This window comes from Suricata suricatta, chromosome 17, assembly GCF_006229205.1.
Source record: "Suricata suricatta isolate VVHF042 chromosome 17, meerkat_22Aug2017_6uvM2_HiC, whole genome shotgun sequence".
Lineage (NCBI taxonomy): Eukaryota > Metazoa > Chordata > Mammalia > Carnivora > Herpestidae > Suricata > Suricata suricatta.
The window spans coordinates 5386126-5409890 of record NC_043716.1 but is presented as its reverse complement, the minus strand read 5'-3'; the positions used below and the strand labels follow the sequence as shown (position 1 = coordinate 5409890).

At 44.9% G+C, this 23765-nt stretch overlaps 1 protein-coding gene across 1 annotated transcript in view; it reads right to left on the bottom strand.

Annotated features, from left to right (window-relative positions):
- The window catches only part of DNAH9 (dynein axonemal heavy chain 9), a 319797-nt gene that overhangs the window by 81600 nt on the left and 214432 nt on the right, over positions 1–23765 (bottom strand). Inside the window, exons 49-50 of the mRNA XM_029928843.1 lie at positions 18561–18821; positions 5498–5923 (exon numbers count right to left, since the gene is read on the bottom strand). Coding sequence (XP_029784703.1) covers positions 5498–5923; positions 18561–18821 — 687 coding nt within the window. The remainder of the gene's footprint in view (positions 1–5497; positions 5924–18560; positions 18822–23765) is intronic.

Sequence of the window (23765 nt, the reverse complement as noted above, 5' to 3'; positions counted from 1 at the left end):
AGGGAAGGGGCCCTGGGTGGTTCAGTTGGTTGAGTGTCTGACTTTGGCTCAGGTCATGATCTCACAGTTCGTGGATTCAAGCCCCACGTCGGGCTCTGTGCTGACAGCTCAGAGCCTGGAGCCTGTCTTCGGATTCTGTGTCTCCCTCTCTCTCTGTTCCTCCCCTGCTTGTGCTCTGCCTCTCAAAAATAAATGAATATTAAAAAAATTTTTTCTTAACTTAAGGGAAGAATTAAGAGATGAATTTAAGGAAATTAAGAAAGAATAAGAAAACAAAGTGACTCTGAGAGAAAATAGAGGACTCATCAGAAGGTTCAACATGCCTACCAGAAAATGAGATCAAAAAGGAAACAGAAGGGAGATCCCCAAAGAAACAAGACAAAGTAATTTTGTGGAGTGAAGGAAAGTTAGTCTCCCTGTGCCAAGCACAATGAACTGAAAAACAACAGTAGCTCAGCCCAAGCATGTTTCAGACACCAAGAATAAAGATAAAAAATGGAAAGTCTTCCAGAAAGGTGGAAACACAGTGCACTGGCAAGAGAATGGGACCCTGACTGTTCATGGACCTTTCACCAAAGAAAGGAGTAACGAATTTAGGGTTATAAAGAGAAGAACATTAGCATCAGAATTCAACACTCAGCAGGGGGCCTGGGTGGCTCAGCCGGTTAAGTGTCTGACTTCAGCTCAGGTCACTATCTCAAATTCCTGGGTTGGAGCCCCACTTCAGGCTCTGTGCTGACAGCTCAGGGACTGGAGCCGTTTTGGATTCTGTTTCCCTTTCTCTCTGCCCCTCCCCCACTCGTGTTTTGTCTCTGACTCAAAAATAAACTATAAAAGAAATTAAAAAAAAAAAACAGAGTTCAATACCCAGCAAAGTTGTCAGGTCAGTTTAAAAGCCAATAAGGGCATTTTCAGACTGGGACCTTTCAGAAAATTTACCTTTGAGTTAACGTTTCTGAGAAAGTTACTTCAGAAGGAGCTACCACACACAAGAGAAGAAATCAAGAAAATAGAAGGCAGGGCGTCTAGAAGTCCTTGGAACCAACCCAAGAAAGCAGTGCCTGTGTTTACTCTCCAACACTGATTGGGGTTTGGAGACGGGGGCAAGAGAGGAAGGTCTTGAGAGTAAAAATGGACTTGCCAGAATACTGGATTGGATGGAGACTGTAAGAGTAATTGAGGCTAGGGGAGCCTGGGTGGCTCAGTTGGTTAATTTTCTGACTCTTGATTTGGGCTCAGGTCATGAGATCAAGCCTTCTCTCGGGCTCTGTGTGAGGCGAGGATTCTGCTTGAGATTCTTTCTTCCCCTACTCTGCCCCTTCCTCGCTTGCACTCTCTCTCTTAAAAAAACTTCAATAAACTTTAAAGAAAGAGTAACTGAAGATCTAATGGCAGACAAAAAAAAAATAAAGTCAAGTAGAAACTCCAGGGGGAGGGGAAAAGATTGAATTAAAAAGGAAATGTATTAAAAATACAATTGTTTTAAAGAACCAGAATCAGACCTATAGAGAACAAAGTGGTGGTTGCCAGAGGGGAGGACGTAGGGGGATGGGCAAAATGGGTTAAGGGGAGAAGGGGGTACAGGCTTCCGGTCATGGAAGTCAGTCATGAGAACAGAAGGGAACTGGTAAACATGTCTAATCACTATGTTGTACAGTTGAAAGTCATGTAACACTGTATGTCAACTATCCTCAAAAAAAAAAAAAGAAGTGCTTCCTTTTTTGTTTTTTTTAAGTGTCTATTTATTTTGAGAGGGAGACAGAGTGCATGAGTGGAGGAACAGGGAGAGTGAATGAGAGAGAGACATAGAATCCAAAGGAGCTCCAGGCTCTGAGCTGTCAGCACAGAGCCCTGCGCAGGACTCAAACTCACGAACCGTGATATCAGGACCTGAGCCGAAGTCAGACGCTTAACCAACTGAACCATCCAGGTGCCCCCAAAAGAACAGTTTTCTTGATCTCTTTTTTGGATTATTCAATGCTTATGTATAGAAATAGCAGTTTTTGTGTGTTCATTGTACATCCTTCACGGTTTCAGAATTTATTAGCGCACATAGCATTTTGTGGTTACTAAGAAATAATAAATGATAGTTTCTATTTAAAAAAGGAAATGTAATTCTAATGTATTGGTTAGATCTGCTATGAACAATATATGTTAGTTTCATAGAATATAAATGGAATTTACTGATTTTTCAACTTTTCTCATCTGTCAGGGAACAGAGCATGGGACCTTTAAATTTTGGTTGCAGAACAGAATAGAAGGTATTTGCGGTCTGGGCAATTGAAAAGCAATGATAGCGGAAGTTGGGAGGAAGGAGGTTGGGGGGATGGGAAGAGCTGATGGAAAGGTTAATGATTTTATCCTGAAAACTGAGGGTTCCTAAAAAGCTGCCTCTATGTGTGAGAGCAGCAAACAAAGGTCATGTTTCAACCAAAAGAAGTTGTCACGATGATATGGATGATATCCTTGAGAAGACGTGGGGATGAACATCTTAGGGCCTCATCCAGCGTAATGTCAACTGCCTGCCTAAGGGTCCATCAGGAACCAGGATGTCAGCACAGCACACGGGCGGGTGGAAGTCAGAAGTCAGCAGTTCAGATGCAGAGGCGGGAAAGGTGAGGCAAGTCGGTCAGATGAGTCTAGCCTTGGGGTGGGGGGTGGTGGGAAAACACTGGCAGGGACTGAACCAAACTCTGTTAGATGGCAAGGCGCCATTCAATTCCAGGGCCAGTTCATGATATTTGGGAATCTTCTGCTTACTTTAAGACTGGCCAGAAATCATATTTTTATAATAATCTCCTGTTGATTTTTTTTAACATTTATTTTTGAGAGAGAGACAGAGTGCGAGCAGGGGAAGGGCACAGAGATAGGGAGACACAGAATGGGAAACCGGCTCCAGGCTCTGAGCTGTCAGCACAGAGCCCGATGCGGGGCTTGAACTCACGGACTGCAAGATCATGACCTGAGTCGAAGCTGACGCTTAACCAACTGAGCCACCCAGGACCCCTTATTACTATTATTTTTATAAATCATAATATTTGTATACGCTCATTATAGAAAAAAAGGAAATACCAATAAGCAAAACCTATCCAAAATTTACTCCCCAGGAGCACTTGGGTGTCGCAGTCAGTTAAGTGTGCAATTTCAGCTCAGGTCATGATCTCAAGGATCATGGGTTCGAGCCCTGCATCGGGCTCTGTGCTGACAGCTCGGAGCCTGGAGCCTGGATCCTGGAGCCTGCTTCAAATTCTGTGTCTCTCTCTGCCCCTCCCATGCTCATGCTCTCTTTCTCAAAAATAAATAAATGTTAAAAAAAAAACTTAAAAAAATATACCCATCAGATATAACTACGACTCTTTATGTGATCTGTTTGGGAAAGAAATTTTAACTGTATCCTGAATACAACATTCTTTATTTGGAATTATCCTAAAATCCTAAACAGAAGGCTTGGGGACTAGAGAAGCCTGCCCATGGTCACTGTGGCACATAGGAAGAATTTCCTTGCTCAGGGTGGCCCTTCACGTTAGGGGTGGATGTCAGCCATCACCTCTGTCATCAGTGGGGGAGTTTCCAAACTCTTGGGAAGCTCATAGGCGTGTGGATAAGCAAAGGATGGAGAGGAGGTTGTTATGAGCAAAAATACATTTTTTTTCCAAAAAAATATTTTGGCAGAAGAGCGGTGCCTTCCTAAGGTAGCCAAGTTTTTGAAAGATCTGCTTGCCGCTTTCACACGTTGAGTGGGCCCATCACGCGAATGTTGGCTACTGGAGACGTATAAACATTTTGCAAACATTCCCTTTGCACCAAATGTTCCTTTAGTTAAAATAACTCGAGTAAGACTCTTTCAAAGCACAGTTCCTAACAACACTGTTCTGGGAGATGCCGCGGAGTACGAAATTCGTCAGGAGGACTTTCTCCCTTAAACCTCAGCCATGGGGACGTTAGGGCGTTGTGCGCTTCATGTTCTTTGAAGAAGGGCCATTGTCACAGTGGTGGTCAGCTGCTTTGAGTAGACTGGCCCGGAACACGTGGATTTATAAAGCAAACATAGGGAGATCAGCTGCTTTGTCAAAGCATCTTTTCTTTAGAGAGAGATTGGTCGCAGGGACCTTGGGACTGGCGCCTTGAGCCGCAGAATTTAATCTAGCGGTCATAAACCTGTGTCACGAGAGGCAGGGGGCACGTCTGTGATCTTACTTCTCACCCTTTCTTACCATCATGACACGTTTGCTGGAAGAATCTTATTGGCCTGGAAGTCACATGGGGATGTGAAGGACCCGGCAAGGGTTCTGGGTTGAACTTGACCAACAGCACTTGGGCATGACGTAAAGAACACAGGGAGCAGAAGGAGGAGGGAGGACAGTAGAGGTGGTGTAGCAATAGTCGGCAGCGGTCTTGGCCCCAGGGGGTGGTCCCACGGGCTCTGTGCACATGTTCTGCTTTGGTCCTCACTGTGACCTCATGAAGCAGGACATCACTGTGTCCATTTTACTTCAGGAAACTTAAGTTTGGGCATTTTATTTTATTTTTTTAAAGTTTATTTTGAGAGAGAGAGAGAGAGAGAGAGAGAGAGAGAGAACAAGCAGGGGAGGGGCAGAGAGAGAGAGGGAGAGAGAGAGAATCCTAAGCAGGCTCTAACCTGTCAATGCAAGAGCCCTATGTGGGTCTTGGACCCATGAACCCTGAGATCGTGACCTGAGCAGAAACCAAGAGTCAGACGCTTAACCAACTGAGTCACCCAGGCACCCATTAAATTTTAAGGGCCTTTTTAAAGGTCACAAGTGTGTAAAGGGGACAGCCTGGACTGGTTTCCAACGGCTCTGCCAACTTGTGGGACTCTGATTTTGACCTTTGCTTTGGTGGTATCTGTTTTAAGGGCAAAGGTGAAGTTCAAGGGGGAATCGCTCTCAAAGAGGTGTCAACCCAAGATGACCCCACCCCCAATCCTGAGAGCGGCAGATGTAATCAAAACATCGACCAGAGGTTAATCAGGGCTAACGACCCGCACAGTTTTATATTTACGGTCAAGGGACCACCTACCCAAATGACACTATACTGTTTGCTTTTAAAAGCTTTCAGAGAACAGTAACCTAAACCAAAAATCTAAAAAACCAACAGTCTGGTGGATCTGTCTTGCATGGTCTATACAATATTTGAGAAAGAAAAAAATTTGCCTCTATTGAAAAATTGGGACACTTAGGGGGCGCCTGTGTGGCTCAGGTGGTTAAGCATCCAACTTTGGCTCAGGTCATGATCTCATGGGTGTTGATTCAAGCCCCGTGTTGGGCTCTGTGCTGACAGTTCGCAGTCGGGAGCCTGCTTTGCATTCTGTGTCTCCCTCTCTCTCTGTCAAAAATAAACAAACATTTAAAAAAAATCAAAAAAATCAGGACACTTAGGTGCTGGGCAATGGGGGGGCTTGCTGTTTGCCCAAGAGGCTGCCCAGTGGGGTTGGCAAGGGGGACCAAAGCGGGGAGGGAGTCCCAGCGTCACTTACAGCGATTTTGGCTTTTATGGCTGCCAGCTTCTCCTGGGCAGCGGTGAGGTCCGAGGTGGCTCTGGCCAGCGCCTGGCGCTTGGGCTCCACGTCGCAGAATACCTCGTAGAATCTCACGATGTTGATGACCCAGGAGCAGAGGCCCGCCGCCGCGTAAGACTTGGTGGCCACGAGCTCAGGGTTGAACTCCGGGTCCTGCAGATACGGCCTGATGGCCCTGAGGCAGTTCTCATGAATGTTCTCTTTGTCGAAGTTGACCAGGGAGTCCAGGAAAGAGTCCACTTTGGCCATGCTGACCTTCGCGGCCTTCCAGCTCCGGTCCTTGGGGACCTTGCCCCCCGGGGCGATGAGGGTCATCACGGCAGCTGTGACATTGCTGACTGCCAGGGGCGGGGTGCCAAAGGACTTCAGCTCGGTCAGGTTGGTCTGGGGAGAGAGGAGGAGGTTGTTAGAGAAAAACAAACCAGTGGACTTTCTTTGTCCTCGGCCACTAATGGAGGGGGCTCTCCCCACCAATTAATCTGAAAAGGCTGCTTTGAAGCCTGCTGAGGCCTCTGAATTTTAAACGTCGTGACTCATCAAAAGGAACCAGAAGCTGGTCCCCAGTGGCTCCAGGCTTTCGGAAGATTCAGCTCTGTGTGTGCGGCTCTTTAACGGACTAGCGGCACATTAGAGATGCACAATTATTTCACATTCGATGGAAAAAAAGAGAAAGAGGCCGACGTAGCCTGAAACAGGTAGCCTGCCGTGAATAAAAGGTAAGGTTACTATAAATTCATTTCCATCTTGGAAGGAAGAGGGCCAGCATTGTCACCCAACCAATTTTTTTTCCCTTTAATTAAACTGCTTCGTTCTATTGACTTGTTCTATTATGCATGACTGTCCTGAAAGCAAAGTGACATTTTCTGCTAAGAAATAATTTGGGCCGAAGGCTGGACACAGCCTGAGCTGTCACCGCCTCTGCCCCAACTGTCAACTTGCATTGGGAAGATGCAACCGTAAGGGTTGGTCCTGCTAAGCTGTCACTTCAGCTCTCCAGGCCTCCGTGTTTCTACCTGTAAACTGGGAGCAGACAGACCGGCTAACCTGCAAACGAAACTGTCACAAATGCACATGATGTTGGACTAAGGTCTGCATGACCATCAATGAGAAGCGTATGTCCTCCAAAGTACTTACTGTCAGGGCCCATTTTATAAGTGGGGGGGAAATCTTGATTTTGAAGATTAGGTCCCCTGTGCCCAATAAATTTGGGGGTGCTCCCGAGCTTGGGAATCTACAAAGGGGGGATTATTTCTAGCACCTTCCTGACGGAAGCCTCTGGAAAGATGCTCCATTTGCTCTTGCAATTATTTTCTTAAAAAAAATGTTTTCAACATTTATTTATTTTTGAGAGAAAGAGAGAGAGCATGAGCAGGAGAGGGCCAGAGAGAGAGGGAGACGCAGAAGCCAAAGCAGCACCGGGCTCTGAGCTGTCAGCACAGAGCCCGACGTGGGCTTGAACTCATGAAATGGTGAGAAGTGACGGGATCTGGGACATATCTTGGAGATAGTGCAGGCGAAGTATTTAAAAAGAGGATGGAAAAAGTCACTAGTTATCCTGAACAGAATTTTTAAAGTTTGGTATGGCATCAGGTGGTCGACCCACAACTTGTGTGGAACGTTCAATTCTGGAAATTTCTGGTTGTTTCCACAAATTTACCATATGGGTAATGCTCTGGTGGACATTTTTCTACATATATCTTTGTGAAAAGCTTAGATTAGGGGTGGATTTGCTGGGCCAAAGGGGAGGGGACATTTTTAGTACACAGTAGTACTATGTACTTTGTTCTTCGTACATAGTACTAGCTTTTCCAGAAATTCCAATTCCAGTTATCGGTGTTTGAGAAAGTTTGCACTCGCTGCCATCCTTTTCAGTACCAGTAACTTTATTTACTGATTTATTGTTTTAGTAATATTTAAGTTAATAAAAATTTGTTTATTTTGAGAGAGAGAGTGGGTGAGCGCACATGACGGGGGGCGGGGGCGGTGCGCAGGGAGAGGGAGGGAGTCCCAAGCAGGCTCTGTGCTCAGCACAGAGACCAACACGGGGCTCGAACTCATGAACCATGAGATCATGACCTGAGCTGAAACCAAGAGTCAGATGCTCAATGGATTGAGCCACCCAGGTGCCTGGTAACGTTATTGAAAAGAAAAAAATCCTATTTTACTTTGACAGGCTGAAAATGGTATAACATATAACGTTGGTTGAATTCACATATGTGTGTGTGTGTGTTTATATATATATATATATAATATATATATATATGCAAATACATATTTAGTAGCAATGCTAAACATCCTCTGTGTTTTTAAGCAATTTGATTTCCTTGTGTTATAAATTATTTGGTATTAACTTTTCCTTAACATTTCTACTGGGCTGTTTATCTTTTTATTTAAAAAGATTTTTTAATGTTTTATTTATTTTTGAGAGAGAGAGACAGTGTGAGCAGGGGAGGGTCAGAGAGAGAGAGGGAGACACAGAATCCAAAGCAGGCTCCAGGCTCTGAGCTGTCAGCACAGAGCCCGATGTGGGGCTTGAACCCACCATGACCTGAGCCGAAGTCGGACTGAGCCACTGAGGTGCCCCAATCTTTTTATTTTTGATGATCATATTAGTTAGGGTCCCTGAAAGCAAAAAGATGATATAACACACTGGCGAATTTGAGGGGGAACTAAGGAAAAGACTATTTATAGAATTATCAACTGAAGAAAGTTAAGAGAAAGCGCCTGACCCTGGGCTGGTACTAATTCTGGGTTTGGCTCTGGTTCCATCCCTGGAAATTGGGGCTGGAAGACTCTGGGAGTGGGGCAGGGGAGGAAGGGGAGAGGAAGGGGAGGGAGAGAGGCAGGGAGAGAGAAAACTGGAGGGGAGGGAGCCTGACTGGCACATAATCTTCAGCTGAGGGCGGGCTGGAACCAGAGGAGTGGACACCCTCACCTCCCTCCCTGCCGGCACCCCACGAGGAGCCACGAGGAGCCACGAGGGCCAAAGAGGCCTGGAAGATGGAGGCTAGGAGGGCCTCTGATGGAAGCCCGGCCAGCCTCCCAGGTCGCGGGGAGCACAGAACAGGGAAGGGCCAGGGTAAACGGGAGGGGAGACACACGCAGGGGATTTCCAGCCCAGTTCATAAACGCTCTTACATACAAGGCTAGGAATGCCTTCCTTTTTAAATTAAAAAATCTTGTTTATGATCATCTGTGGAATATAGGAATTTACTTTTATGTTGCCAAATTTAATAATCCTTCGCCTTTCTGCTTCAAAGGGTCTTTCACAGACATTAAAATTGATCTGGACTTGCTGTAACTTTTCTAGTTCCTTCAGTTCCCTTTCTTTCTATTGTTAACTGTTTTACAAGGAGGCACTGTTTGTCCTGTTACTAACAGGGTATTTATTATGAAATATTTAGCAAAGGTGAAAGTGAAAGCAGGAATCACTCAATTTTACTATCGAGAGAGAAACATTGGTTATGTCCATGTGTATGTGTACACACCTATATGTCAAATATACACGTCATATACACACACGGCACACACGTGTCATGTGCATACACACATACGTCACACCATGTCACATACACATATGTATGCACGCATCCTATGTACACCCATACATGCCATGTAGAACACACACGTCATACACCACACACATATGCCACACACACATCATGTACACACGTCATAGATACACACATATGTACACACATATGACATGTAGACTAACAGAGGAAAGATAATGAATGGATATATACATGTATATATACATATATATATATAACAATTATATATATATATATATGGTCATGTATATACATATATACAAATATGTATTCACACACAAATACATATCAAACACTGGTTATACTCTCTTTTGAACCAATTTTCACTGAAATTATATCTGAAATTTTCAATGTCATTATTTTTGGAAAACATGATCTTAAAGTATGCAGTTTTCTTTCATTTAGATGAGATACAATTTATTTCTCCAACTCCATATTGTTAGATATTTAAGCTATTGAATATATAACAGCTGGCTAAATGATACCAACTTATAAAGACATTAGAAACAAATCAACCAAATATGAAACTGGAGGTAAATTAGATTTACATTTAAGTTTTAAATTATTCTAGGAGTGGTGGACATTCTGATAATATTGAATCTTCCCATCCACAGATCTTGTATATATATTTGTCTATTCCCATTTTACGATTTTCAACAAAAAAGATCTGTAGTTTCCTTCACACTGTTTCAACAAATTAATATTTGCTTACTTGTACCTTGTGTTTTGGTGGCTATTTTAATCTTTATTTTTGAGTGAAAGAGAGAGACAGAGCATGAGTAGGGAAGGGAAGAGAGAGAGGGAGACACAGAATCCAAAGCAGGCTCCAGGCACCGAGCTGTCAGCGCAGAGCCCAATGCGGGGCTTGAACTAATGAACCGTGCGATCATGACCTGAGCCAAAGTTAGATGCTTAACAAACTGAGCCACCCAGGGGCCCCATTGGTCGCTATTTTAAAATATCATATTTTCTAACTGGCTACTGCTGATACTAGGAAAGCTATAAATTTTTGCAAATTATTTTGTAATGATCCCTAAACTCTTCCCTTTTCATTATTTTTTTAATGACAGGTATTTGACAACATTTACGTGATGATTATTTTTCATTTATTACTGCATTGGCTAGAAATTCTAGGTCTTTTTTTTTAATATAATAGTGAAGGGATATCATGGTTTTTCTATCTTATTGGGAATGCCTTTCATATTCTACCACTGGATAGAATGTTTTGTCCTTGGATCGGGATTGACAGCCATCTGTTAGCTAAATATCCAAATATCCTTTTAAACTTAACTTATTGAGAGGTCTTTTTTTAAAGTTTATTTTTAAGAGAGCATGTGCATGTGCACATGCGTGAAAAAGAGAACCTGCAAGCGCAGGGGAAAAGCAGAGGCAGAGGGAGAGAAAGAAATTCCAAGCAGGCTCTATGCTGTCAGCATGGAGCCCAACATGGGGCTTGATCTCATGACCCTGATTTGGGACCTGAACTGAAATCAAGAGTTGGACGGCTTAACCGATTGAGCCACTGAGGTGCCCCTGAGTTTCCACTTTTTATTTTTTTAATGTTTATTTACTTGAGAGACGGAACACAAGTAGGGGAGAGGCAAAGAGAGAGAGAGAGGGAGATACAGAATCCAAAGCAGGCTCCAGGCTCTGAGTTGTCAGCACAGAGCCTGACGCGGGGCTCAAACCCACGAACCATGAGATCAAGACCTGAGCTGAAGTCGGACTCTTAACCAACCTAGCCACCCCAGGCAACCCCCGAGTTCTGACTTCTCAAAGTGTTCTAGATTTGTAAGATCCCTTTAGGTATGTTCCCAAAGACCCTCTACCTTGTCACTCCTACTTTTTAGTTCATCCCGAGGGTTTTGATAAGAAATGGCTGTTGAATTGTGTTAAGTCCCATTTTGACATCTCCCAAGATGACCAAAGAGCTTTGTGTCTCTGATCGAGGATTGGCTGTGGTTACATGAATAATCTTAACAGGGAAAACTTGCCGGTTGGTGACACAGGAAATTTACTCATATTATTTATAAGTAACATACTGGCCAGTTGGTGACTAGTATATTACTAGCATATATAGTACACATGTGTCTTACAGCACTATTCATAATTAGGTTAATTTGAGGTCTTATTTTCTGATGCTCTCCCTATATCTTTTTAGTACTAGGCTTATCACATAGCACAGGCCTTAAAAAGTCTCATAGGAAAAAAGTCAGTTCAACTTGGTAATTCTAGAATTTTCCAAATTATTTGATTATAAAAGCTGCTTTTTGTAATCTACTTGCTAATATTAAGTTAAAGTCAAATGCTAGGGAGAAGAAAATTATAATATATATACCAAGGGATTAATAGTAAAAATTTATATCTAAAAAAACTGTAGGGGCACCTGGGTTAAACATTCAACTCTTGATCTTGGCTCAGGTCATAATCTCATGGTTCGTGAGTTCATTAGGCTCTTTGCTGACAGCTCAGAGCCTGGAGCCTCTTCTGATTCTGTCTCCTTCTCTCTCACAAGTAAATAAGTAAAACATTGAAAAAACTGTAATTTCAGTAATAAAAAGAAGAGCTCTCTTAAAAGAAAATGAAAAACAGTAACGATCTGAACAAGTAATGAACAAAAGAAGAAATCTAAATATCGGAAAAGATGTCCAAATCTCCTTAGAATGAAAACATCTATAATTTAAGAAAAATGAAAAAAAAATGTTTGTGCTCTTATTTAGAAAAGTTAAAGTGATTAGAAATGTCTAAGATTGGCAAGGGCATAGGAAAAGTGGTATTCACAAATATAGACCAGAATAAGCATTTAAGACAGTTACTGGTCATTATTTGTATAGAGAAAGAGCATATTGCTCACATGAGTTTCCTATTGCTTCTGTAACAAGTTCACGCAAAGCTAGAGGCTTTACACAGCATGGAGGTCTTAGCTCGCAGCTGTGGGGGGTCAGAAATCCTCAGGGCAAGGTGTTGGCAGGGCTTGGTAGGGCTGGTTTCCCCTTGGAGGCTGTAGGGGAGACTCTGTTGCATGCCTCCTCTGGCTTCTAGAAGGTTGGCCTCATCCCTTGGCTCATGTCCCCATATCACCTCCGCTTTGGTCCCCATGCTGCTTCCGCCATCAATCACACTGCACTTGGGACCCCCGTGGATACCCTCCAGACCCTTGGCTTGATCATGCTGACGAAAAGTCACACATGTCATACGGAGCAAAATTCACAGGGTTGAAGAGGCATTATTTAAGCCTGCCATGTGGTTGTATCAGACAGTCGTCTCATTGGCCCAGAGAAATAGCAGCATATGCAATAAATATGTATGCATGGGGATATTTGCATTGGGAAAAAAAAGAAACTTAAACATGCAATAATGGATAAATAGCTAAAAATATGTTTATAATTAAAGTATGGAATCCTAAGGAAGTATTCAGGCTTCAATGTCAGTACTGGCACGAAGCAGTCTTACTTCATGAGGCAAAGCAAGTTGGCATTATCCATGTATATTTAAAATATGACATTTTAGGGGCACCTGGGTGGCTCAGTAGGTTAAGCATACAACTTCAGCTCAGGTCAGAATCTCACGGTTGGTGGATTCGAGCCCCGCATCAGGCTCTGTGCTGACAGCCCACAGCCTGGAGCCTGCTTTGGATTTTGTGTGTGTGTCTCTCTCTGCCCCTCCCCACTCATGCTCTGTCTCTCAAAAAAATAAACAATAAAAAAGGTTTAAAAACATGACATATTTTATAAAATGCATAGAAAAACTGCTGGAATGGATATGCCAAATTATTCCAGGAATTCTTCTGGGAAAGAAACAGGGTTGGAGTGAAAAAGATGGTGACTTTATATTCTACTCTATGTATTTGATGCTATTTGGACAATTTTTAATCATGGAAAAGGCATTTATAGGTTATTTATATAATACAGGAAATAAATTCACTGTAAAAAACACATATGAAACAAACAGAAAATTCTAAGTAATTTTGTGGGGGCGGGAGCGGAAAGGCCATGAAATTGCAAAGTGAGACCATTCCTCAACTGAGGAAGGAGAAGGTACACTGGATTTATTTCAGTGTAGCGATAAAAGTGAAATAAAACTGCCAAAGCAGAGACTTAAAGTGTGCAGAGACTTACTACCAGACTCTGATTTACAGGTGTTCTTTATGTATTAACTAAAGATTTAATGTTAACTTTGGAAATGACAAGAAGACAGGGAGGCGGTCATTAAATGCCAGAGTCCCAGGAATGCAGAAGGTTTGAAGACACCCAAGGGGCCCTTGGGTTCACGAAGCAATAATGCCCACATTCCACGGTGTACAGGCTGATCTATTCCATTCCATCAGGCGAGGTGTGGGGGCGGGCGAGATGGGCAAAGGGGGTCAAAAGGTACAACTTCCAGTTATAAGGGAGTAAGTCCTGGGGATGTCACCTACAGCGACTGTAACCATACCGCGCCGTATATTTGAAAAGACAGAAAATCATGAATGTTCTCATCACACACACACAAACCTGTGTGTGGTGATGGATGTTAACTAGATTTACTGCGGTGACCATTTTGCAATACATTCAAACACCACGTTGTTATGTTATGTACCTGAAACGAATATCGTTCTAGGTCTATTATAGGTCAATTTTTAAAAAATGCTGTCTCCGGCGCCTGGGGGGCTCAGTCGGTTAAGCGCCTGGATCTTGATTTCGGCTCAGGTCATGAGCTTGCAGTTCGTGAGTTCAAGCCCCGTGTCGGGCTCTGTGCTGATGGTGTGGATCCTGCTTAGGATTCTCTCTTTCCCTCTCTCTGCCCCTCCCCCACTTAAGCACACTCTCTCAAAATAGAGAAATAAAAACATTTTAAAAAATGTGGTCTGAGACCCAGTCTTGCATCCTGCAACCCGTGGGCTGTAACCACTGGTCCCCAGTTAAACATCTTAGTGACACTGTGGGCTGTTAATGATCTCGATCAACCTCACTTTAGACACTGCAACCTCATCATCGTGTTGCTTCCCGAGGTGCCCATTTGTGCACCACGGATCGGACACCCCACCCCGCTGCGCATCCGCCGCTGTGTCTATGCAAACATCGCTCCTTTCTGGGATGGTCTTTCCTCCCTCCTGCTCCATCCAGTAAAATGCTCTTCCTTATAGTCCCTGCCTCATGGGCTTTCTCCTCCCTACTTCCTGCCCGGCCCCATCTGGCTCTCAAGCCGCTGGAATTTTAGTTTCTTTCTGCTTATGTAATTTGTGTGCAGAGTTTGCAAACTCTAACAGAGCTGTCAGGCTCAGAACAAAACACAACACTGTACACTCCGACTCCAGTCTCCAGCAGCCATGGCTGGCCATTCCTTCCTTCGTCTCTTCTAGATTCCACTCCTTATCGATAAAGAACAGGTTTTTGTTTATTTTTCATTTTAGATGTTAGCAAGTGACTTCCTCCTCGGAGCGGGAGTATTTAGCTATTTTTACTGCCTTCTTTTCCCTCCTAATTATTATGGTTATATCAACTTTTTAGCTATGTTAATGTTCAGTATGATTACGACATGATTATGATGATAAATCTTATTCACCTTGGGTTATATTTTCCATCTTTTATATCTCGAATTTATTTTTTACTGAAATTAATAAGCGTTTATTATTTGTTTCCTGTGAAGGTAACTTTTGGGCAAATACCTGAAAGAGGGAGGCATGGGGGTTCATGTAGGAAGACATTTCACACAGAGGTGATTGCTCGTTCAAAGGCCCTGGGGTGGGATTATGCTGGTCCTGCTCTGAGATACAGCAGGACCAGTGTGGGGGAGTCAGAGGGACAAGAGGAAGGTTAGTAACTGGCACAGCAGAAGACGGAACTAGGCAAAACTGTAAGGTCTCCCGGACCACTTTGGATTTTATTCTGAATATGATGGAGGCCAATGGAAGATTCTGAACAGAGGCATGATGTGGTCAAACTGCTGTTTTAAAAAAAGATTAGTCCATTGGCTGTAATGGGAAAAGACAGAATTGAGCAAGGGTGGAAGCGGAGACACCCACTGACAGGCTACTGCAATAGTCCACGTAATAGTGGACAGTGGCTGGGACCAGTGTGGGAGCAGCAGAGGGGATAGGAAGCATCTGAATTCTGGATTTATCTGAAGGCAGAATTGATAGGATTTGCTGACATGTTAGATGGGAGTGTACATAAAGAGCTCATTAATTCATATCCACCCCTTTCTATGTAACACAGAAGAAAAAGCAAGGGGTCAAGAACATCAGTGACACGTGTCAGGCTTTGCAGCCGGTTGGAGGAAAGCACCCATCATCTTGCCTGGCACCTAGTAGGCACTCATTAAAAACGAGTTTCACGTCCTGTGTGGCAGGGCTGTACAAGACTTTCAAATCCAGTGCTATTTCCAGTATCGTATCTCCTCACTTCCTCTATATGTTTATTTTCACCAACAACCAATCAGCTATGTAACCAGCCAACTACCTAACCCGGAAGTATTTATGGGCATTCACTTTATTTCCATTGTTGTAGAAAAAGAAGTGATAACATGTGTGACGGCGACATCATACGTGACTTCATTTCGTCCCGATGACAACCTTCCGGGAACTGTGTCACTGTCACCCCATTGCTCAGATGAGGAAACAGAGGCTGAGCAATGCGAAAATCACACCCAGAGCCAAATCCAGTATTTGGACTCAGCTTCTGTTAAAAGTGGTCTCGTGTTTTGTGCTTTGAGACATCAGAAAAGGAAGAGATTGGTCCAGAGTGTAAGTCCTATTTTGGAATACTGGTAGGATTTAGACGGGAGGAAATGGAAGGAGAGGGAGCCCTAAACCATGGTGGTGGGGAGGGGCCCAGGCTAATAATCAAAGGCCTGGAGGCTGGCCAGTGGATGACGCTCTGAGGGGCCAAGGGAGCCTGGCTTGGCTGTGCTGTAAGGTCGAGGCTAAGATGTGGTGATGTAATGGGGCCACTGCTCCAATTCCTAGTCCACCCAATGGCACCCAGGTTCCTAAGAAGAATCTTGTGTTTTCTCCTGATGCAGGGTAGAGGCCCATTTATGGCCTTTTTGGGCCTAGGTGCCTTAACCTTAGGAAATCTACTACCCTCATCATAAGATACACTAGAATGCGCTCGTATCTTGACTTACAGTTTACATGTAACTCCATGTCACTAGTTTAGTTTTAGATTTGATGAGGCCCTAAACCACCAGGCGCTACCTTCCAAAGTGAGGCGTGAGACGGAGGTTCCAGAAGGCCAGTGCTTTGCCTTTCAAATGCCTCATGTGCACTGAGCATGTTGAAGAGTCAGGAAGTAGGGGTTTAAGGGAGAATTTTCCATGAGATCTGCTGGTGCATCCCACCCACTGCCTTTAAGGGAGGACGTGGGGCATCGTTTGCGAAATGCAGTGGACTGGGGTCTAACGTATACCCCAGAAATCTAGAATCTGTGAGAATAGCTGGCTAGCCACCCCCCCAACCCCCACCAATCATGGAGTGAGGGAGAGAGTGTTGCATGGGTGGCCGACATTCTCAGTGCGTTTGGGGGAAAGGAGGCACAGGTGTCTCCCGTGGAGCCGAGGCGAGCTGCCTGTACAGCAGACAGCACCAGACGTCTCAGACATTGGCCAAGTGGCCCACGTGGAGGGGCATGTGAATTGCCAGACTCCAAAGAGGAGGAAAAAGCACGCTGCAGGGAGAGGTCCTAATGAGGGTCAGCTTCCCGGTCCCTTTCTGACACCTGCTCCTCATGACTGGAGTCTCGCTGCCCCTTTCTCTTCCTTTCTCCCCTTGGCCCCTCAGCCATGGTTATCCGAATGGAACAGAAGCTTAATCATGAAATGCAATCAAAGGAAGAAGTCGCTAATTCCCGCCCCTTCAAAGCACACATACATGGGGTACATTTCAAGGGAACCAAATCAAAAGGACCTTGTGAAGGCTAGTATCCAAAATCTACAAGGAACTCACCAAACTCCACACCTGAAAAACAAATAATTCAGTGAAGAAATGGGCAAAAGACATGAATAGGCACTTCTCCAAAGAAGACATCCAGGTGGCCAACAGACACATGAAACGATGCTCAGTGTCACTCATCATCAGGGAAATACACATCAAAACCACACTGAGATACCACCTCATGCAGGTCAGAGTGGCTAAAATGAATAAATCAAGAGACTATAGATGCTGGCGAGGGTGTGGAGAGACAGGCACCCTCCTACACTGTTGGTGGGAATGTAAACTGGTGCAGCCGCTCTGGAAAACAGAGTGAAGGTTCCTCAACAAATTAACAATAGAACTTCCCTATGACCCAGCAATAGCACTGCTGGGGATCTACCCAAAGGATACAGGAGTGCTGATGCATAGGGGCACATATACCCCAACGTTCATAGCAGCACTGTCAATAATAGCCAAATCATGGAAAGAGCCTAAATGTCCATCACCTGATGAGTGGATCAAGAAGATGTGGTGGTGTATATATATATATATACACAATGGAGTACTGCATGGCAATGAGAAAGAATGAAATCTGGCCATTTGTAGCAATGTGGATGGACCTTGAGAGAGTAATGCTAAACGAAGTAAGTCAGGCAGAGAAGGACAGATACCATACGTTTTCACTAATGAGTGTAGCAGGAGAAACCTAACAGAGGACCATGGGGAAGGGGAAGGGGGAAAAAGAGTTAGGGAGACAGAGGGCGGCAAACCATGAGAGACTCTTGAGCACTGAGAACAAACTGCGGGCTGATGGGGGAGGGGAGAGGGGAATTGGGGTGATGGGGATGGAGGAGGGCACTTTTCGGGATGAGCACTGGGTATTGCATGGAAACCAACTTGACAATAAACAATAAAAGAAAAGGGAAAAAAAGTACGTTGTGAATACATCTCAGAAGCCATGCCTGTCCTACCGAACAGTTATGGACAGGAGTTGAACTTAATCGCCACACAGTAAGGTGCTGTGAACCATGGGATATTTGTGAAGTTTGATTTTTTTTTCATTATTTTGGAGCCAACGTGTGTTTTAATCTCCATTCCTAAACATCTCCGTAGCGCCTTGTGAGGCTCCTACGTCTGGGGTATATAGTGGGTAGAATCATGGGAAACTTAGCTGGACGATCTCTGGACTTGGATTCTGAGGGCATGAGCTTCAGTCTGGCTCTAATGAGGTTTGTGGCTCCGGTCAAGGCGGCCCTCCTCACGGGGCCCTGGCTTTGTCATCTGTGAAGTGGAGGGGGTGGGCAGGGATGGGTCTAGTTGGCATCTCCTGTTCTGATTGGTTCTAAGACTCACATTTCTGGGATTTCATTGGTCATTTTCAGAGCATGACACAGGGGCAGTTTAAATAAATGTTGGCTTAATGAATAAAGCAGTGACAGCTGGATCCCACCCTAAGCCTTCCAACTTTCCTCTGGCATCTCTTTGGGACACCAGGGTACCATGATGTCTTGGGGTGGGAGGAGCCTCCCCCTGGCCCCGCGAGGGGCGGGCAGGCAGGACAGGATGATCATCCTACCTTATTGAGGGTGTTGAGCGCTGCCTGGGCTGCCATGAGCGCCGGCTCCGCCTTGGCCAGGTCCTCCTCGCAGTCCTTCTGTTTCTGCTTCACCTCCTGCATGATGAGGGCCACCTTCCGCTCCTCCTCGTCAGCGACGGCCTTCTCTCTGCTCACCTTGTCGGTCTCTACGCCCACCACCTGGATCAGCTTGTCTGCGTCTTCGTTCTTCTGCTTTACCTCCACTTCCTGGGTGGCCAGCTTGGCTTTCAGATCATCCACCTGCAGCAGAGAAGCACTGGGCTTACTGGGAGCAGAGGGAGTTCGGACACGGCCCTGGGGATCTGACCCTGTGAAGAAAGTGCCAATTCCTGATGCTAAGAGGCCAAGCTGAACTCTCATCTGGGACCAAGCGCTCTGCCCCGGGAGAGGAAGGGGACCCTGGACTCTCTCTTCTTCCCCCCTCTACAGTAAACATGGTGAATGCAAGATTCTAAGCAAGATTCTTCCCGATTCTCCTAGGACTTAGGCTACTTCTCGCTGCCATTGGTGCCCGCATCTCATAAAACTCCTTGTGCCTCGTAGAATACTTTGCACATAATGGGCCTGTTATAAAAATCACTCATGAATTAAAGTTGGCCAACATGAAGTATACCAAGAATTTAGCAAGTTATTAAAGGTGAGTAGGTACAGTGCATCCTGAGAGACTGAACATACAAACAGACAGCATCCAGGCTGTGTATCAAAGTAGAGTGAAGACCCACAGGTGCAACCTCCTGGGGACCAGGGGACCAACCCAATTCTCTACAATTACCAGCTCAGGAAGCCAGCTGCTACCTGTCGGTGGCACTTTGAGGACTTCCTTTCTGCAGGAAGCCAGACTCCCGAATACATAACCCTCCAGGAAGACAAACACTAGCCTGGTAGCAACTGGCCCAGATGGCCAGGACTTGAATAACGGACAACCTCCTTAATTTTTCTCCCTGCTTCCAATGTGAGGCCAGCCAGAGAAGGTCAAACACACCCCCCTAACCAATCACACAGGATCTGTTCTAGTGAGCCCCGCTCCAGCTCTGCAGGCCACCAGGCTCCAACAGGACACACCTGACACCTTTCCATTCTGCCCACCTCTCCCTGCTCCCACTCCCCCTTCTGCCTGCCTTTGAGTCTCTCCCAAAAAGCAGGTACTTGCTGGAGCCTGCTCTGAAGAGACAGCATTTGCTTGTTCTCGTTGGTTTGGTCTTCGTTGATTTCCACAATCTTTACAAGCAACAGATGATCCGGTTGAAGCGGGCCCAGTGGCCCAGACCAGAACCCATTGGGCCTCTCCATTCAGCCTCTGTATTCATAGGTATTTTGGAAAAAGTGATGGAATGATGGGAATATCAGCATGTAGGAAACCGTCTATTTCTCTGATCCGCTGGAGGAGGAGGGATGGTTTTCTATGTACAGTAGAGTACGGTGGTTCTCAGAGTGTGATTCCCTGGACCACCCCCAACAGCATCACCTGGGTACTCGCTAGAAATGTAAACTCACAGGCCCCCTCAGACCTACTGAGTCAGAAATTCTGGAGGTGGGCCTGGCAATCTGCATTCCAACAGGCCCTCTGGGTGATTCTGGCACCCACAGAAGTGTGAGACCCACTGGCCTGGTTTTATGGCCCTTTCATTTGCTAAAGGAAGACTAAGGTCTGTTTATTTCCGGGAAGTAAAGGAAAAAAGCCATTTATGTTTGCAACACGGCCCCTCAACTTTACATCGCAGAATGCCCTCCCGCCTCTCATTTTTTCTGCAGCCTATTTCACACAACAACCCAAGATTACCTCAGAGCGCCTGGAACACGTCAAACAGATTCAAAGGCTTTATGATACAAAATGCATAAGGGGAAAAATAAAACAGAGGCTTAGATGCTGCTGATAATTCCCTTTTCACGGCAGAGCAAAAGAAAAGGAAGGCAGGGGGAAAAGGAAAGAAAGAATGCTCTTTAATTTTGTGTATTCATGGAAACTAGAGACTTTTTGTTAACTTCAAATGAAGGCCTGCTCCCAAACGAGCCTTAAATTCCCATGTTGGAAGGTTAATCCATTTCTATCTCCCGTGGTTCAGCTGCAGGGAGTTATTTCTACCAGGACAAAGATGCAATTGTAAATCAAAATGATTGAACCACATAATCACTGCAGTCAGCAAGCACACCAGTAACTTTTTGTTCCTTTTTAAATCTGGGGAGATTTGAGAAAATTGGAGGGTTTTTTTTTTCTTTTCCTGTTGTTGTCTGTTTGTTTTGTGGCTTGCAGATAGGGTTAATGACCTCAGGCCCCAGGTAAGTAATCGCCAGTGCTGTGAACGGGAGCTTTGTAGCACTCAAGCGGTGACAAGGAGTGACACTAGGGTCCTGCCAGTCAGAAGTAGGCCGCTCTCCACGCAGCTGAAGAGAGGGCATAAGTCAGGCTCATTTCATGGCTCTTTGGTGACAGAACAGGAAGTTGAAGTAGGTTAAAACAGGAAGTTGAAGTGGGTTAGAACAGGAAGTTGAAGTAGGTTAGACCAGGAAGTTGAAGTAGGTTAGACCAGGAAGTTGAAGTAGGTTAGAACAGGAAGTTGAAGTAGGTCACGTTAAAATTTCCTCTTCTCTTTTCCTTTATTCAGAGCATTTGAGCCCCTCTTTGGATCTCTTCCTCTTTAGATACCCACCGCTGCCCCCGGATAGGAGGGTGAAGAGGGAGAGGGGCCAAAACAAAGAAGAGACCCTATTCTCAGTCTTGCCAGCACCATGAATATAAGTGGGAGGGGTGTGTCAACTGAGTGGGGTGACAAGAGGCTGATTGGGAGAGACCATCTCCTCTTCAAGGACCAGGAACATCATGCTAAAGTGGAAGGCCAAGCTTTCTGAGACTTTCTCCTCAGAGCCACAGGAGGAAGAGAGAGAACCCGGGATAACTAACAGAAATCCATAGTGTGCAGAGCATTACAGGCCTGGAGGTCTTTGCCTTCTTACCCTGAGTCCTTCTGGTCCCCTACCATGTTCTCCTATGAATTCACACTCTCTTCTTAGACATGGTGGCTTCCCTTCTGTAGTAGACATCTGTTAGGTTTTTCTGTCTAATAAAATCTTCTCATACCTGTTCTGGAAATACAGTTTAAATTTCCCTTGGGGAATATTCCCTTCCCAAGTCCTCGTAGTCTGGGTGGGGCTGGCTCCAGAGGTGGTCCTTTGGTCTTCGCTTGGCCAAGGAGAGTGTCCATGTCACAGAGAATGGGTCATGTATGGGCAAACCAATGATCTAAAGAGGCCAATCAGGGCTGTGCTGACCATTTACCCAGGAATTTGGTACAAAATCCTGGGAAAGATGAAGTCCTCCTTACAGGGAGGTTGTAAAACAAACAGAATAGGAGTCTGAGATTGGCAGGGCCACAGGGTTGCCACCTGGATGGGGACATTCAGTGAGAATCTGGCTCCAGGTCTGTCAAAATTCAGCTCTATCTCTGAATTTTCACTTATATGAACCGACTTGTTTTCTTTTTTGCTGCTGTTTTGCCTAAACCAACTTCAGCTGGATATTGGTCAGTGGCTATCAAAAGGATCCTGATAAATTCATCACATAATCTCATCCCCCCTCCCCACACCTCCTGTCTTTTCCCTTTCTTCTTTTCTCTTTTTTACTAAGTGAATTTGGATTCATTTTTCCCCCCACTTGCACCAAAAGAGTCCTGATGCATACATCATGGTAAATTATTGAACTGTCGACTTCAGATAAATTTGGTGGCCTAAGATTATTTGAAAGCCCAAGAGAGATTGAATTTAAGAGTCTCCTGAGAAACTGACGTGGGGAGTAAATCTTAGATGGAGGGAACTGGTAGTAAACTGTAGGCCTTTTGTGAACATTTCTTCAACCCAACAGTACCTCTTCCTCACGAGTACACCTGAGCCAGACACAGAGGGGGTGACAGTGGGTTCTGAAGATGCCAGGAAATGGTGTGAGACCCAAGTCAGGGTTGGGGGTGCTGACGGTGCCAAGAGAAGGAATAGAATGGGAGTAACACCACCTTCATTTGAGGCTGCAGCAAAGAAAGAAGATGCCAAAGACTGGACGGAACCAGATACCATCAGTAGAGCCAGTGAGAGCTGGAATACTGCACCTCAAAGCTTCACCAGCTGCCTCCTGAAACCACCAACATCACCACCACTGAGACGGAAAGGGGCAAAACCCCTCACAGGGAAACAGCCCCAATGTAGAACTAGACTCTGAACTAGAACTGGACTCTGAACTAGAACTAGACTCTGAACTAGAGCTAGACCCTGAACTAGAACTAGACCCTGCTCTCCAGAGACTGAAATTTTAATCTGAGGTGACCAAGTCAACCAGAAATGTAAGATTAACAACTTCCTGTTCTTTAAAAATTTTTTTAAAAAATGTTTATTTCTTTTTGAGGGGTGGGGAGGGGCAAAGAGAGAGAGGGAAACACAGAATCTGAAGCATGCTCAGAGCTGTCCGCACAGAGCCTGATGTGGAGCTTGAACTCAGGAACCATGAGATCATGACCTGAGCTGAAGTTGGATGCTTAACCAACTGAGCCACCCAGGCACCCCAAGAACTTCCTATTCTTAAGTGAAAAAGATGGATCTGCAGCTAAGTTAAATTTAGTTACAGAAAAATCAAGTGATGTTTCTGACCATGTAACTCTAAGCATGAAACTATGTTGAAAGTTTATAAACTTTAGATGACCATATAATTATTAATTATTGTCATTATTACCACTGTCATTGCTACTCCTAATACTGTGATCACTGCTAAGTAAATCTGGAGTCCATATGAGCCAGAGTTGTGAGATTCATGTAGCCCCATAATCCCACTGGATCATGAATACCAAATTCTGTCATAAGTGGGTAGTAGGGTACTCATATGATATAATTCAAATCATTACCCTTATACCAAGATTATGAGGATATGCTTAGGGCCTTTTCTACAAAGGAATGATTTCAGATGAGGGGACTGCATCAGAGTTAGGAAGCCAAGATGCCAGTTTTATAAGAACCTCATAACCATCCCTAAGTATGAAATACACACCATGTACACAGTATTGGGGACCCTCCCTCCACCCTCACTCAGAGTTTGTAGGTGGTTCATTTGCTTGGTTGCCCATCCACCTGTCACCTACCTACTTGAGAACACCCTACTACGTGCCAATGAATCCTGGTTTCTGCCCTTGGGTATCATGCTGCCATGAC